The 17,114-nt window shown below is 34.1% G+C and overlaps 1 protein-coding gene across 6 annotated transcripts in view; it reads left to right on the top strand.

Annotated features, from left to right (window-relative positions):
- Positions 1-17,114, top strand: part of LOC134266067 (long-chain-fatty-acid--CoA ligase ACSBG2-like) — a 43,387-nt gene that overhangs the window by 8,127 nt on the left and 18,146 nt on the right. For 2 of the 6 annotated variants that reach the window (XM_062748299.1, XM_062748298.1), the window contains exons 2-10: positions 1,233-1,299; positions 1,476-1,543; positions 4,466-4,563; positions 6,578-6,723; positions 9,557-9,718; positions 9,854-9,939; positions 13,079-13,167; positions 13,354-13,555; positions 14,690-14,791. In XM_062748299.1, coding sequence (XP_062604283.1) covers positions 4,508-4,563; positions 6,578-6,723; positions 9,557-9,718; positions 9,854-9,939; positions 13,079-13,167; positions 13,354-13,555; positions 14,690-14,791 — 843 coding nt within the window. In that variant the 5' untranslated portion in view covers positions 1,233-1,299; positions 1,476-1,543; positions 4,466-4,507. Of the gene's footprint in view, positions 1-1,232; positions 1,300-1,475; positions 1,544-2,182; positions 2,328-3,145; positions 3,378-4,243; positions 4,345-4,465; positions 4,564-6,577; positions 6,724-9,556; positions 9,719-9,853; positions 9,940-13,078; positions 13,168-13,353; positions 13,556-14,689; positions 14,792-17,114 lie in introns of those variants that run through there. The other 4 variants (XM_062748300.1, XM_062748302.1, XM_062748303.1 and 1 more) reach the window with 4 other exon arrangements.

Here is a 17,114-nt window from a genome sequence, read left to right on the forward strand (position 1 = left end):
TTTGATTTTAAAACTATGACCATGATGACATTATAAGGCAGAAAAACAATAAGCTGAGGATATGTACATCATAAATATGGTCCTAGCAATGTAAGGGAAAGAACCACAAAACCAAGCATACAAAGAACAAGAAAGAAAAACAACAGAAACTTTTTTTAAACAAATGACATTATTCATGGGTATGACTGAAGTAATTTGAGTAGCATAATTGTTATGGGACATCATGATTACCGGTGGTCATTTTCAACTGTTGTCGATACTTAAAACAACACATTTCTGGGATTTTTTGAATTTTAAATTGTTGAATGAAGATGATATAATTACCATGAATATGAAGTGCTTGATACAAGTAGTGGACAATAATGATAGAATGAGAGGAAGTGTTCAGAAAGGCAGAAATATATGTATTTCTTGGGAATAAAATTTTGTTTATGCCAATGTTGATAATTTTCAAGGAAATAAAATCCTACACAAACTTAACTTTTATTCAACAAAATATTGAATAGAAATACCTTGAAACAATGAAATTTTATACAATAAAATTTGGGATAGGGTGGGGATGAAAATAGAATGAGGCTCAATATATTTTCTGCATTTATAAGAATCTATACTTGGGGAAAAAATCTGCTGGGTCATAGTTCTCAAGTGAGCATTGTGGCTACAAGCTTGGAGTAATTAAGTATACTGTATAATCCCTATTAACCGCTCCTGCCTCTACAAGCACCCCGTTAGATCTTTTTCAATTGTCAGGAATTAAGGGCCCCTGTACAGTGATTAAAATCAACTAGAATCATATAAAGAAATTGAAGAATGTGAAAATGAAACTTCTATTATCCAATTTCTCAATGGAAAATGAATAATTTAACATAATTTGGATGGATTATCTTCACTTAAAGTAAAGTTAGACATTATTTTAGTGTTTCTTGTATTTATTTATTTTTTCAAAAGAGTTTGTGAAGTTAAAATATGACATTAAATATTATAAAGAGAATACCAAAATAACCGCCCCTCTTTGCAATTTTCTAGGCACCCAGGACGATTAATAGGGATTATATGGTAGTTCACTTAAGTTCATCTAATTAATGTGATTTTTGAAAATGTAATTTTTCTATGTTAAAATGTTAAATTTCTGAAAATAATAATTAAGACCATATATAAAGATTTGTGCTAGTGACATGCATGTCCTTGTATGTATGCCTTAATTGTCTGACATGCAATTTATTTCATTATAGAACATTCTTACTCAGGGTTTAAAGGTTTTCACCTGCACCAAGCTGAGTTTGTTGTCTATATCTCTAGGTACGAATCATGGCTGTATGTCATGTTCACACAGTCTTCTGTATTGGGAACTGAACTATTTGCTGGCTAACATGAACAAAGTCCAGCATTGGGTGGAATTTAAGAAAAATAGTTATCATTGAAATTCTCAGACTTTATGAAGGATTTTCTACTTATTAATTGTCATATATCTTCAGGTGCTTGATGGAAAATACCTGTCTCATGATTTTAAGTGTATCTACAGTATAATCAGAAGTGGAAAAATGTAAGTTTTTTTACTTAAGTTAAACGACGTAATAACTTGTTTCATAAAATGTCATTTAAAAAAAAAATCACTTCTGGCATATTTTAATTAGGGCATGATATTCCATTTCCAGAAATGACTACATCTATGCAATACATGTAGCTGCTATTGGCTAGGCTAATTCAGCTAATTTCTTTAGGGGTCTGTGGGTTAGGTTCCCTCAAACATTGACTATACTAAACAAAAAGTGGAGAGGCCAAATTAAATGTTATTTATGGAGAAAAGTACGGGGGGTGTCAGCCCCCCGCTACATTCCTGCAGGTTATTGATGATGGTGAATCCATGAAAGTCAAATTTTTGTATAATAAAACCATATAAATACAATATTGATATGAACAAACAAAATTAATACACGTATATTGCCTGTGGCAAAGATTTATTCCTATGACAGGATGGAATGTGAAACTTTTTCCTTCCAATGTTTCCTGCTTAGAATCACAACAGGCTCCTGGAATTTCTTATTATTCAATATTTGCTTTAAAAAATAAGTTTAAAAGAATAGATGTTTGACAGGAAAAAGTATTATTTGTACATAAGTGTGTATATTACACAAAAGTTCAAGTGGTCTAATTGAGAGCTATAGAGAAAGACCTCTTGAAATGTGTTAATCCTTGATGGATATTGAACTTAAGAGACAAATCATGCATGTACATTTAAAAAGATGGTTGATATCCTTGAAAATGAGTTTTTTCCTCCAATCTATAGTTCTTGTTTCACAACAGAATCTACAACAGCTTCAAAACAGGCAAGTAGGAGAAAATACAATATTATAGCATAAATTCAAATGATTTTTAGGTCAACTGAGTCACTCAAGTGACCTGTTGTTATACATGTACTGTAAACCAAATATTATTCGTGTCATGTCTTATTCGTGATTTATGAGTTTGAAATCAATTTGCAATTAATAGTTTTCATGACTGAGGAAACATTTCTCTTTAAATACTTAGCAAAGTGATTGATTCGTGGTAATTAATATTTGGGAGTTAAGATAGGCTGCGGAACTGGCAGATATTTCTCGCACATGATTAATAGTTGGTTTACAGTATATGTTCATCTAACGTGCGTTGTGTATTAAGATTTTTTAAACTATTTAACTAATTTCAATCAATTTTTAGCATGGGAGATCATCTATGTGTAAAGGAGAGTGAAAATTGTAAATATCTTAGCCCCCTTATCCCCCCTTAAACCATAAAAAATTATGTTGTCTTTAAAAATCTTCTTGAGGACTTGGTAGAGGGTTTTGGTGCCAGGCTGGGGCTCTAATGATTGTATTGTGAAAAAGAATTCTTGGAAAATCTTCTTACTCTAAATGAATAATATTATTTAAAAAAATATGAACCAAATGGTAAGAATTTTCAATCCATTATGGAAAAAATTAACAAATATAAAATTGTAAACATTAAACCATCAATGACACTGTGTCTAACTTGTACCTATTAATATATTGGACATTCTTAAAGTTTATTACTATAACAAAGTAAATAATAGTTGACATTAAAAAATAATGTGAAAAAAGTCTATAATATTGTAGACCACAGATTATTGTCATGTTTATCTGTTGATTGTTTACAAATCCCCAGATTATTGGTATGACTGCAGGATCATAAGACAAACTGACCATCCATGACATATTTATGGACAATTTTACAGGTAACCTAGTTCTTATTGAGTGCCTCGTTAGGTTTTATGTGGAACGACAAACATCAACTGATTGGAGGAATTTTTGTATTTGATTGATTTAAAGTGTATTCTCTCGTAACAATTTTTTGTTGAATACCTATCAGGAGAGTGAATGGTAAGGTGTTCACCTTTTTGTTTGATTTCTCAAGTTTGTTTATGCATAGCAGTATTTGTAGTGTATGAAGTAGGTGAAGACTAATTTATTTTACAGGTAAATGCCTTAATTGTAATGTTCGATTTACTGGAGGTGGCCAAAAATAAAGTTTTTAAGATAAACAAAGTGATGTAAAGGATATTTGACCTAGCTTCTTTGTTATTACAAGTAGAAGGTTATTTTCTTTACTGGAATATTCAAAATATTTTTACTGTGTACATCAGACAGGATAGTTATAGGACATTGTAAAATGTCTATATCTGCAATGCACTTGTGCACTACCATCTGTTGCAATGTTGATTGAAACTATTCGTATATTGTCAATATAGAATAAAGAGTGTATTGATATGAGAGATAGTTTTGGTGTTTTGGCATTCAGGGACGGGAGAGAGATTATATTGCCACACATACTCTATAGCAACATTTTATCTGGGTGTCACATAAGGTGAATGTACTGAGCTTATCAGCCCACTACACCGAGAGCATGCATATCTGTATCTAGTGTGGTTTTAATTGGAAGACTTTGAACCACATTAAGGTGGTCTTTACCACATTAAGGTATTCTTTACATTCCACACCCAAATCTTCTAATTCCAGTTCTTCTCATCATTGACACATACCTTGGTCTTTAGAATTTGAAAGTAGATCAAACTTTTCATTGTGTACGTACTAGATTGTGGCTGGAACATTTTATTTTTCAAGTTGCAAATAATTTTTTTAAATAACCATCATAATAGGTATATATATATATTTATACATGTTGATCTTACAAGCATGACCTGGTTCAATTTAAATCTCAACAAACTCAGTATGTTATCAATCTCCTGTGAATTGGAGCATTAATTCTGTTTTTAATTGCCAGAGACATTTTTTTTTTAATTTCTGAAGAAAAACTTAAGAATGCTATAAGATTGTAAACGGATATTTGGTAAGTTTGTGTAAGAGAAGTATCAGGAAATAAGTTCAGGATGTGCTGAATTGATTAAATATAATGATATGATCAACAGGATTTTGTTACAGTATTGATGTCAGACTTAAAGTTATTGTAGAATATAAAAGGGACTATATACAAGAGAATCACCTGATACAGAATGGCAGAAGTGGCAGGTGGAGGGGATGGAACAGTGAGACTGGAATCGGTCAAAAGGTACCCTTCCTTTAAATTATGTTATGGAAACGGTAAAAAGTGCTGACAGAATCTGACAAAAGGTACCTAACCTGTAAAATATGCCATAAATGAGCATGCTTAGTGAACAAACTTCACATTTGATAATTTTCAGTTACATACCGTAAGCTTAAATTTTGGTTGATTAAGAGAAGTCATTTTGGCTATCGTTAGCAAAATAAAAAATATATAAATTACTGCAGACTAGGAAATGCAGATTACATACAGATGAAATGTGCTATGTAAAACTGGAATCAGTTTAAAGGTACTTGGACACAGATTTGAAGTTAATTTTTTCTGTATAATATCACGAATTATATATTTTAATACCATTTCACACAAAAATTAATTAAAGATCTTATTTCATTAAAAAGATGTTAAAACTTTAAATTTTTTGGCGGGTTTGATTGACACATCCTTGCACTTTCACAAATTTTAACTTTATTCTTTATCCTTAGGAAAAATGGCAATCTTGTTGTGTATTATTGGGAAATATTAAAACTTAAATCCAGAAAAATAATTTTAATCAGAGTAGAAATGTTAGAAAGCAAAACTCCTTCACAAGTATCGTCATTCCATTGTGTACAGAGTTTAGCAAATCGAATACAATCGTGTTATGTACACAGTTTTTGTAAACAAGGCAAGAGCGTTTTATTGTTTTGTGTTTACGATTCACCGGGTGCGTTTAATTGCCAAAGTCTGCTCACCACAACTGCATGGACTGACAATACATTGTGTGTTTGTTTTGCTTTCGAACATGTCTACTCTTAATTTTCTGGATTATAGTATTAATATTTTTCATTAATACACAACAAGATTGCCATTTTTCCTAAGGATTAAGAATAAAGTTAAAATTTGTGATAAGTGCAATGCGTGTCAATCTTTGAAAATCCCGCCAAAAAAATAAAAATTTTAATAACTTATAAATGAAATAAGATTTTTAATTGATTTTTGTGTGAAATGCTATTAAAATATATATGTCGTAATATTATAGAGAAAAAATTGACTTCAAATCTGTGTCCAAGTACCTTTAAAGGTGTATCATATTGTTGGAGGTGTGACCTACATAAGGCTTGAACCCAGTAAGAGGATCAACACACATATATAGTGCAGTGACAAAGATAGTTTTTGGAGCACTTATCTGCCTGGTTTATATCCAATAAGGAGGTCCACCTTGACCTAACTAGAATGGATGCTAAGTATTAATACTACTTGACTTCATCTTCTTGCTCCATCTGACCTACATTTTTATGAATGAGAGAACAGTTTGAAGTTAATGGAGTTTAGACCCTGAGCTTTTCTCAGTTGCATAAGTCTAAACTTGGCATGGAGTTTGCATTTAAATATGCAAAAATAAACAGCCATTTAACCATCTTAAAAAATTTGTAATTTCCAACATGATCATCAAATGGCACATTGCTCGCTCATTTGAAAATAGCAGATATAAACATGATAAACAGTAACTATAAACAGAGATTGACAATTATCCGGTTTAAAATAATGTTTCTTTCCCGGGTGAAAATTACAATGAAAAAATCAACTTGCTAATTTCGGAGAGTTACAAATATTTTAACTTGCAATTTGGATATTCTAACTCGCATTTTGCGAGATTCATATAGTGAATTTCGAATCCTGAACTTTTACAATTTCAAAGTTTACCGCTTGTGGTACATTGTTTTGTCTGATTTGGATAGATCTTGTTACTGATTGAAACTATCATGCTCTGAAGACATTATAAGTTGAGATCTTCAGTAAAATTTCAAATTAGTATTACATTTGAAGTATGGTAGTTTAGAAAAATTAAAATAGAATTTTCATTAAGTATTTGTATTTGAACATTTAATTTGTGGACAATTGTAACTTTTATGCCTCTATTGCCCAATTGATATTTGCTTTAAAGCTAGTTTTCCCTAGATTTGCATTGACCTTGTTAACCTGACTGACTTGAGTCATTAGATAAGTACAGGTTATTCAATATTGCTTTGTGTCTCTTCAGCAAACCAGCAGATCCTTTGGTGATAGAAAATGGGGACCTCCAGGATAACAATAACATTGCCAATAAACAGAATACAGAGGGTGGTGGTGGTGAGCCAGCCAGTGGGACAGGACCACCAAGTGGTGTCAAAGCAGGCATTAGCAAAGGTACATTGTATTAATCAGAGGACTGATAATTAACACAGACATGCTGCATATAATGTACGTAATGTACTGTAGAGTCATCATTGTTCGTGGGGGACCAATGTTCGTGGCTTTCGTGGGTCAGAATTTACATCTCCACGAACATATATACAAACATTTGTTTTATTATTCATTAAAAGTTAAAAAACGAAATAGAACTTGTTTAATATCAACGAAATTACGTCCCCACGAACCATGACATTTTTGACTACCCACAAACATTGACCCCCGCGAATAAAAATGATTCCACAGTATTGATATTCAGAGTTTGTCCCTAAGAATTGAAATGGTAGTAGACATTTTATGATGTAGAGGGGACTCTGGGGTTCTCTCCCTAAAAAGGATTGTAAGGGAATACCAGAATAACCACTAAATAAGGTCATTAAGGAGAGGAAATTCCCTGACCTTGAGTTGAACAGTTAAGGACAACCCTTCTTATTATAAACTGACAACTCTTTTTAGCTCACCTGAGCCGAAGGCTCAAGTGAGCTTTTCTGATCACATTTTGTCCCGCGTCCGTCTGTCCGTCTGTCTGTCCGTCTGTCTGTCTGTCTGTCTGTAAACTTTTCACGTTTTCGACTTCTTCTCAAGAACCGCTGGGCCAATTTCAACCAAACTTGGTACAAAGTATCCTTGGGGGAAGGGGATTCAAGTTTGTTCAAATGAAGGGCCACGCCCTCATTCAAGGGGAGATAATTGGGAATTAATGAAAATTTGGTGGCATATTTTAAAAATCTTCTTCTCAAGAACCACTGTGCCAGGAAAGATGAAACTTATGTGGAAACATCCTCAGGTAGTGTAGATTCAAGTTTGTTCAAATCATGACCCCCGGGGGTAGGGCGGGGCCAAAATGGACGATCAAAGTTTTGCATAGAAATATATAGAAAAATTCTTTGAAAATCTTCTAATCAAGAATGAAAAATCCATTATTCATCATATTTATATGGGAGCATGCTCAGGTATTGTAGATTCAAGTTTGTTCAAAACATGACCCCCGGGGTAGGGCGGGGCCAAAATGGCCTACCAAAGTTTTACATAGAAATATATAGGAAAAGTCTTTTAAAATCTTCTTCTCAAGAATGACAAAGCCATAATTCATCATATTTACATGGAAGCATGTTCAGGTAGTGTAGATTCAAGTTTGTTCAAATCATGACCCCCGGGGGTAGGGCAAGGCCAAAATGGCCAACCAAAGTTTTACATAGAAATATATAGGAAAATTCTTTAAAAATCTTCTTCTCAAGAATGACAAAGCCATAATTCATCATATTTATATGGGAGCATGCTCAGGTAGTGTAGATTCAAGTTTGTTAAAATCATGTCCCCCGGGGGTAGGGCGGGGCCAAAATGGCCGACCAAAGTTTTACATAGAAATATATAGGAAAATTCTTTAAAAATCTTCTTCTCAAGAATGACAAAGCCATAATTCATCATATTTACATGGAAGCATGTTCAGGTAGTGTAGATTCAAGTTTGTTCAAATCATGACCCCTGGGGGTAGGGCGGGGCCAAAATGGCCAACCAAAGTTTTACATAGAAATATATAGGAAAATTCTTTAAAAATCTTCTTCTCAAGAAGGACAAAGCCATAATTCATCATATTTACATGGAAGCATGTTCAGGTAGTGTAGATTCAAGTTTGTTCAAATCATGACCCCTGGGGGTAGGGCGGGGCCAAAATGGCCAACCAAAGTTTTACATAGAAATATATAGGAAAATTCTTTAAAAATCTTCTTCTCAAGAAGGACAAAGCCATAATTCATCATATATATATGGAAGCATGCTCAGGTAGTGTACGTAGTTTCAAGTTTGTTCAAATCATGACCCCCCGGGGTAGGGCGGGGCCAAAATGGCCAACCAAAATTTAACATAAAAATATATAGGAAAATTCTTTAAAAATCTTCTCAAGAATGACAAAGCCATAATTCATCAAATTTATATGGGAGCATGCTCAGGTAGTGTAGATTCAAGTTTGTTCAAATCGGGTAGGGCGGGGCCAAAATGGCTGACAAAGTTTTACATAGAAAGAGGAAATATCTTTAAACATCTTCTCAAGAATGACAAAGCCATAATTCATCATATTTTTATGGAAGCATGCTCAAGTAGTGTAGATTCAATTTTGTTCAAATCATGACCCCATGGGGTAGGGCGAGGTCAAAATGGCTGACCAAAGTTTTTAAAGATATATATAGGAAAATTCTTTAAAAATCATTTTCTAAAAATAGCAAATCCATGATTTGTCATGGGACTACTTTTGGATTTAAACTTTACAATAGAAAGCCATTTTCTACTATTTCCTACCCTTAGTGCTCAGGTGAGCGATGTGGCCCATGGGCCTCTTGTTTTATTATTTGCCTTACATTATTGAATACGTGTATTTGGTATGACTAGATTAAATGAATTTTGGAAAGGTAGTCATTTAAAGCTGGTAGTGTTGTACAAATAATCAGGAAACATCGATTAGCAATGAAAAAATGCATCCAGGAATTTGCTTGTTTCTGTTTTCACTTTCTGTAAATGCTGTAGAAGAAAAACAAGTGGCATCAAGCACATGCTAAAGTGATAAATAACTTGTATCGGTAGACAACTGTATTCTCTAGGGTATCTCAACTCTTGATGTCTGAAACATACTACTTATAATAGTGTATCTGTTAAAAATGTAATAAACCAAAGAATATAAGCCATGTCCTGTCATATTTAAAAGGGGTTTAAATCATTGTAAATTTATAGTTTATTTGATTACCAAACAAGAAGACTGCAGATTTGACAGAATAAGATTTGTTTTGTGTATCTTTAGATTTAGATGATCTGGCTCCAGCTACAAACTTTGTGGTGACGAAGGGAGACGAGGCAGTCAAGCTACGCCTGAGTGACTCTGGCCCCGGTTCAGAGAAGCCTGTCACGGTGCCCTCCATGCTCTATCAGACGGTTCAGAGAGTGCCTACCCATCCAGCACTAGGTAAATCCTCTACCAAGGTCAACCAGAACTAAATCTTATAAAATTTTTGTATTTACAATGCTTTCTGTCTGTCTTTAACTTCTATCTACCGGGGTAATTATTAAAAAAAAAATTACATTAAAAAATTCATTACAGCTGTTAAACGTGGTGGGATATGGGTGAAGTGGACCTATGAGCAATACTTTAATGACACACGAAAGGCAGCCAAGGCTCTCATAAAGGTATAAGATTTTAGATATAGTCAACATGAAAAGAGCTATAGTTTTCTTTAGAAGACTGGTTTCTCAGATGTGTTGAAAATAGGCATTTAGGTTGTTCTGTCCATCATTTTTCAACAAAGACCACTTTAAATCATGTAGCAGTCCATTAGTACTGCTGTCCAAGTTTCTTGGGTTTTTTCCCAGTTCTGATGTTTTTTAGAGATTTCATACATAATAAGATTGCATTCTCAATTCTCATACATGTAGTCCCATAAGAAATTGTGCAAAATAACAACAACAAAAAAAACCGTTATTTTCTTATGACTTTTAAGTAAGTATGTAATGTGTAGAAACATCCATGCAATAAAGGTTTAATTGTTCCAAAATAATTAATGGAAAAAAAGTGGTCATTGGTTTTAACTCTCATTGACAAATGCTTTTGCCAAAATAAAATATAGGAGCCAGATTACTGATGAGAACATTATGCATTCTCATTAAAAATAAATTTTATGTAATTTCAAATTTGAAAAAGCTATGTGTTGCACATTATATTGTATGTAGAATCGTTGGGGTATTTGGTGTCCGCAGTACACAAATAGGTAGCCCCTCAGACCATTTTTAGCTCTACTGGTCAGAGACCAGAAGAGCTTATGCGATAGTAATGCGTCCGTCGTCCGTCCGTCTGTCTGTCTGTCCGTCTGTCTGTCTGTCTGTAAACAATTTTTCAAAATGCTACTCCTCCTACAGTTTTGGTCCGATTTCAATATAACTTGGCACACAAGTAGACTACACTAAGATACATAATTTTGTGCATCGGTTTTTGATTTCGATGAACGGTGTTGCCGTGGTTACTAAAAATAGAAATTTCTGTGAAATTCTTTCAAAATGCTACTCCTCCTGCAGTTTTGGTCTGATTTCAATATAACTTGGCAAAAAAGTAGACTACACTAAGATACATAATTCTGTGCATCGGTTTTTGATTTCCATGAACGGTGTTGCCGTGGTTACTAAAAATAGAAATTTCTTTGAAATTCTTTCAAAATGCTACTCCTCCTACAGTTTTGGTCCAATTTATATATTACTTGGCACACAAGTAGACTACACTAAAATACATAATTCTGTGCATCGGTTTTTGATTTCCATGAAAGGTGTTGCCGTGGTTACTAAAAATAGAAATTTCTTTGAAATTCTTTCAAAATGCTACTCCTCCTACAGATTTGGTCTGATTTCAGTATAACTTGGCACACAAGTAGACTACACTAAGATACATAATTCTGTGCATCGGTTTTTGATTTCAATAAACGATGTTGCCATGCTTACTAAAAATAGAAATTTCTGTGAAATTCTTTCAAAATGCTACTCCTCCTACAGTTTTGGTCTAATTTTGATATAACTTGGCACACAAGTAGACTACACTAAGATACATAATTCTGTGCATCGGTTTTTGATTTAAATGAACAATGTTGCCATGGTTACTAAAAATAGAAATTTTTGTGAAATTCTTTCAAAATGCTACTCCTCCTGCAGTTTTGGTCTGATTTCAGTATAACTTGGCACACAAGTAGACTATACTAAGATACATAATTCTGTGCATTGGTTTTTATTTTGATGAGTGGCAAGGATCATTTTTCTATTTATTGCTGATTTAAAGTCTCAAGTCCCAACTGCTACTTTTCTCTTCCTTTGTTTTAAGTATAAACCAGTAGAGCTACAGTCTCGACAGAGACTTCTGGTTGTTTATGCCTTTTATAACTATTAACATACATTGCAAGCTAAGCAGAACAGTATACACTTATTTAATGACTACGAGGTAAACAGTCAAATTGTTGTGCCGAAGTGGGGGAGACCTATGGAAACTGTTAAGGACACACGAAAGGCAGCCAAGGCTCTCATAAAGGTATAAGACAGTTTAGATATAGTCAACATGAAAAGAGTGTTTTATTACCTAACCTACTATATATTTAATTAAAATGGAATAAAAACACACAAACAATCAATAAAAAGTTTTAACAAATGTTTATTCACATACTTGTCTATTAATTAGCTGAACACATAATATAAAGATTAAATTAATATTTTTAATTTAAAGTAATACTTAATAAATTTATTGTCTGTGTGTTTTATTTCTATTTAATTAATTATAGAGCAGGTAAAAATTGTCGTGATCATCAAAACGCTTGAATATCACGATGACGCTTTAAACAGGCAACAGTTTATTCTGTGGCCCGGTCAACAGTTCACTGTTTCATGATCACGCAAAAACATAAAATAAACAGTGAAACAGTTCAAAATGCCTAATTATAATTTATATAGTAGGTTAGGTAATAAAGACAACTGTAACATATAACATATATCCCAGAACATATCCGATGCAAAATTCAATAGAATTAAGAATTAAAATCTGTACGACTGACAGAAAATGATCTCGGTCTTTATGTCTGACAGACTTTGCCTCATTTTCAACATGTTTGAAGATTGCAATCCAGTCAGTATTTGCTAACTAATGTTTTCTTATGTTGTTGCATGTATATGTTGCATGTATATATGGAATGATATATTTTGTTTTAATGATGGTCTACCTTGCAGACTCCTTTTACTGGTCCATAGAGTTTGTAAAGAAATAATATAATTTTCTGTACAAATTTGTATATATTTTTGGGGGTATAAACCATGATTAAGTATTTTGTATATTGTTCCCTTTAAGACCAGTCTTGTTCCAACTTCATTTTGAATTACTCAGCATGGACAGTCATTGTCAAAGATTTTCAAGGTCAATATATTGATCTCTCAGTCCTTCTGGCTCATTTTCCTCTAAATTTTAGTCAGTGATAAATGCCAATGGATAAAGATTGCCAGTACTTTAATTGAAAAAAAGATTCTAGCCTAAAGATCAAGGTTAAATCAGGTTATTGGGGAAAATTTTTGACATATACCAATAAAGATTTTTCTCATGACTAATCGCACTTTATTGGAATGGTGGTGTGTGCTTATGTGGGACATAGTACATAGATAAAATTATACATCATATTTTTTTCTATTGAATTTGGTATGTATGTTGCTATTTTCTTTTAATTTGAATAGTTTCAAAAAGACTGTCATTTTATCGTTTTGTTCTACGTAAAAATTTTGTTATGCATGCATTTTATTTTACACTTTTAAGCTTGGATTAGAACCAGTTCATGGAGTAGGAATTCTGGGTTTCAATGCACCAGAGTGGTTTATTACTAACAATGCTGCCATATTTGCTGGGTAAGTTTATAATCACACTAGCTCTTATCCAGTAGAGCAAATTTGTTTTCATCATTTGAAAAATTATTGTCATCAAAATGTCATTGAGGTGAAAACAAGATGTTTTTTGTGAAACACTGATGCCCTTGTATGCCTGATTTTGGTGAAGGTTAAAGTTTCTCAAATGCACATCATTTCTATCTTCAGGGGCTTTTCAGTGGGAATTTACACCACAAACAACCCCGAGGCTTGTAAGTATGTGGCCCTGAAAGCCAGATGTAATGTCATCGTGGTAGAGAACAATCAACAGCTGAAGAAAATTCTCCAGGTTTGGGAGGAACTGCCTGATCTGAAAGCAGTGATACAATATACTGGAGAAGTGGCAGAGAAACGAGAAAACCTATATTCTGTGAGTGATAGGGGTGTATTTAATTTGTATTAAAGGGAAATTTTCATCTGTATAAAATTTACAGATTCTAATGAAGCCTTATTTTCTGTTAACATGGAATAGTACATGGTAATTTTTGTCCTTTCACACTTGCTAACAATTTTGCCCCAGCTATTTTAAATCAAACTAAAGAGAGAAGTGTTAAAAAGATGCTAACCTAGCCAGTTTATAGGGGGAACTAGCATAATATTTTATGCTAGGGACCAATTCCATTCAAATAACTGTAGCCCTATTGTCCAATGTATGCATAATTGATTTCTGCTGTCCTAACCTCTAACATTGATGCCCCTGGGTGCTGGGTGATGGTATTAATATATATCCCTTCAAAATTAATATTGGAATGATGGAAACAAAATTTCTCTGATAAGAAAAAAAAAATACTTTAGTTAAATTAAAATATTTGATCAGCTTGTCTGAGCCTGAATCAAAATTGGTTTATTTAGTCATATAATAAGATAAGCTAGCATTCCATTGTTGTTGAACAATCATGCCCCCCTAGGACAAGGATGGAGCCCAAATCCATATTCAAAGTTTTAAATGAGAAAAAAGGGGGGGGGGGGGGGCAGAGCTGCCAACCCTTACGATTTTGGCGCAAGTCTTACGAAATTAGCTTCCAAAATACGCCTTACGATTTCTCTCTATATTCTTCCGATTTCAGTTTTTCTCCATCAAAGTTTATAATACTGGGATTTTCATAACTGGTCGTCTACAGTTTCTACTATTATAATTAAATATTTATAATCCTTACATTGGTTGCTTGTATCGTCGTCCACACACGATTTTAGATGGCTCCCATCGCATTCATGACAATGTTTTTAAGTAAACAAAATAGAAACGTGCCTCAAATTCCTCCGATTGCATGTCCATTTACAAAACATCTTCAGCAGCAGGGGGCCTCGGCGGTCCCCGGACCACGCCTTACTATTTTTCATTTCAGAATGTTGGCAGCCCAAGGGGGCCTGGGGGGTGGGGATTTAAAAATCTTCTGAGGAACAGGAACAGCAGTGCTATAGTTAAAAATTTCAAATAAATTCAGATTTAATTATCTTTAACAATTGTTTTAATTTTAAAAATGTGAAACAATACTATTTTCAGTGGAAGGAGTTTATGGAGCTATCCAGTGATGTTACAGATGATGTGTTACAAGAACGACTTAGTCTACTGGCCCCCAACAAAGCCTGCACCCTCATCTTTACTGTAAGTCCACACACAAAACAATACAGGCCCCCAACAAAGCCTGCACCCTCATCTTTACTGTAAGTCCACACACAAAACAATACATGGCCCCCAACAAAGCCTGTACCCTCATCTTTACTGTAAGTCCACACACAAAACAATACATGGCCCCCAACAAAGGCTGTACCCTCATCTTTACTGTTAGTCCACATACAAAACAATACAGGCCCCCAACAAAGCCTGCACCCTCATCTTTACTGTAAGTCCACACACAAAACAATACCTGGTCCCCAACAAAGCGTGCACCCTCATCTTTACTGTAAGTCCACACACAAAACAATACATGGTCCCCAACAAAGCGTGCACCCTCATCTTTACTGTAAGTCCACACACAGAACAATACATGGCCCCTAACAAAGTGTGCACCCTCATCTTTACTGTACAATACATTCTCAATTCTAATAGAATCCTCCGTCTTTCTGCTTGGTATTCTAAGATTCCAGGCATTTGGAACAGAACTATTCTGTAACAGTAACAGTTACAGTAATACCAGACATAAGGGTTTGATGATAGTTTTTTTAAGGCCACTTCACATGATATTTTCGGTGTTTCCTGAAGCTTTTTGGGGGCATTTTAAGAATGACAGTGTTAGGAAAGATATCATTTTCAAACATGTGTAAATTAAGTATATGTAGCTGTAAAGTTTGTTTCAAAGTACATTCCTAAGAAATACAACAACAACAAAAATCATTACAGATAAGCCATTAATGAGATATGTGGAGATAACGAACAGTATTCAATATCAAAGTCCATAAAACAATACAAAATAGGAGCAGAGCAAACACGGACCTCCAAAACATCAGAGGTGGGATCAGGAGCCATGTAGGAATGAGCATCCCCTGCCAATTGGTCACACCATCATTGGGCATACTGTTATTTGATATTTGTCACTTTGATATCAGCTTGGCATTGTACCGTATAAGTAGAAATTTTAGCGAGGATTTTATTTTGGCATTATTAGCGAGGGTGCTGACATCGCTAAAATTGAATATCGCTAAAAATTAATTGTGTATTATTTGTAATAGCTTCTTTAGTTAACATTTTAAAGTCGCTAGAATTACTTCTCGCTGCAAATAAAATACCAGATTTTAGGTAGAAATCGCTAAAATTTCAACTTATACGGTACTTTGAAGTACAATTAAGTCTCCTTAAGTATCTTTAAAATACACAGGGGCTATTACAAATGCATCCTTCTTATTTTTGTTACACTCTCAAGAAATCAAAATGTCTTTATTTCCACATCTTCGTTATAAAGTTGTACTGAAGTGCTGCTTATAATCTCTGTTAACATGGCTGTAAGTTCAAGATTCCATTATTTTCCCCTTTATCCTGACCTTCTATTTACAACCCATTCTACCCAGTAAAACATGAGCCTGTCTGGTGTTGTAATAGTAGACAATGGGTGCTATGCAGAGGAAAACTGCCCAAACTGAACATGTAATATATTCCATTACCACAAATGCAAATATATTTTCAAGAACTTGCAGTGGTGAATGTGCCAAGAAAACTATAAAAGGAATATACTCAATTGTCCAGCAAATCAAATAGAATTTAGAGATCCTGTTGATGGAACTAACAATGTCTAGAGAAAGCATCTCTGGATTATACGCTGTGTCGGAATCTCCCAGGAATAGACTCGTATCCTCTACTGGCTGGTCCTTTGTGTTGTTGGACCATTTTGTAAACAGAAGTATGAGTACAGCAGGGCCAGTGTTCAGACATTGAAAGGAAATTAGGGCCGAGATTCGGTTAGCAGAGGGCACAAAAAAGGACAAATCGTTCACTATCATCGAAAAAGCCAGCGAATAAATCCAGATTGTTATTCCCATTATGACTGTTATACGTCGGGTTAATAGTACACGGCAGTAGGTGGGGTACGCACGAAAAACGTACTTCATTCCCACTAGAAAAGCAATGTGGTAGCCCGTGGATAGTGCTGAAATACTCTCACCAACAAGGTACATAGCTCTATGGAATTCAGAAGAGGATCTTTCTGTGTGTGCGTCTCCATAAATTCTCCAGATGATGCAAAAAATTCCTTGTATATTGATAATGGACACCAGAATTATAGGTACAAAGGTGATTGTCCGAGTGGTGGCATCCCTCATGTAATTTAGTATTAGTATCAAATTAGAAAGAATACCAAAAGGACACAAAATTTTTAGAAACAAGGAAACAATTTTTAGTATGCTGGGTAGCTTACAGAAATCCTCTTTAAATTTCTTCTCCATATGCCCACTTTTCTCCTTGTTGATATGTGAACTAACAAAGGATTCGTGCACCA

Source organism: Saccostrea cucullata, unplaced genomic scaffold (assembly GCF_032062105.1).
Source record: "Saccostrea cucullata isolate Sc308-1 unplaced genomic scaffold, CSIRO_AGI_Scuc_v1 ctg256, whole genome shotgun sequence".
NCBI classification, from domain to species: Eukaryota; Metazoa; Mollusca; class Bivalvia; order Ostreida; family Ostreidae; genus Saccostrea; species Saccostrea cuccullata.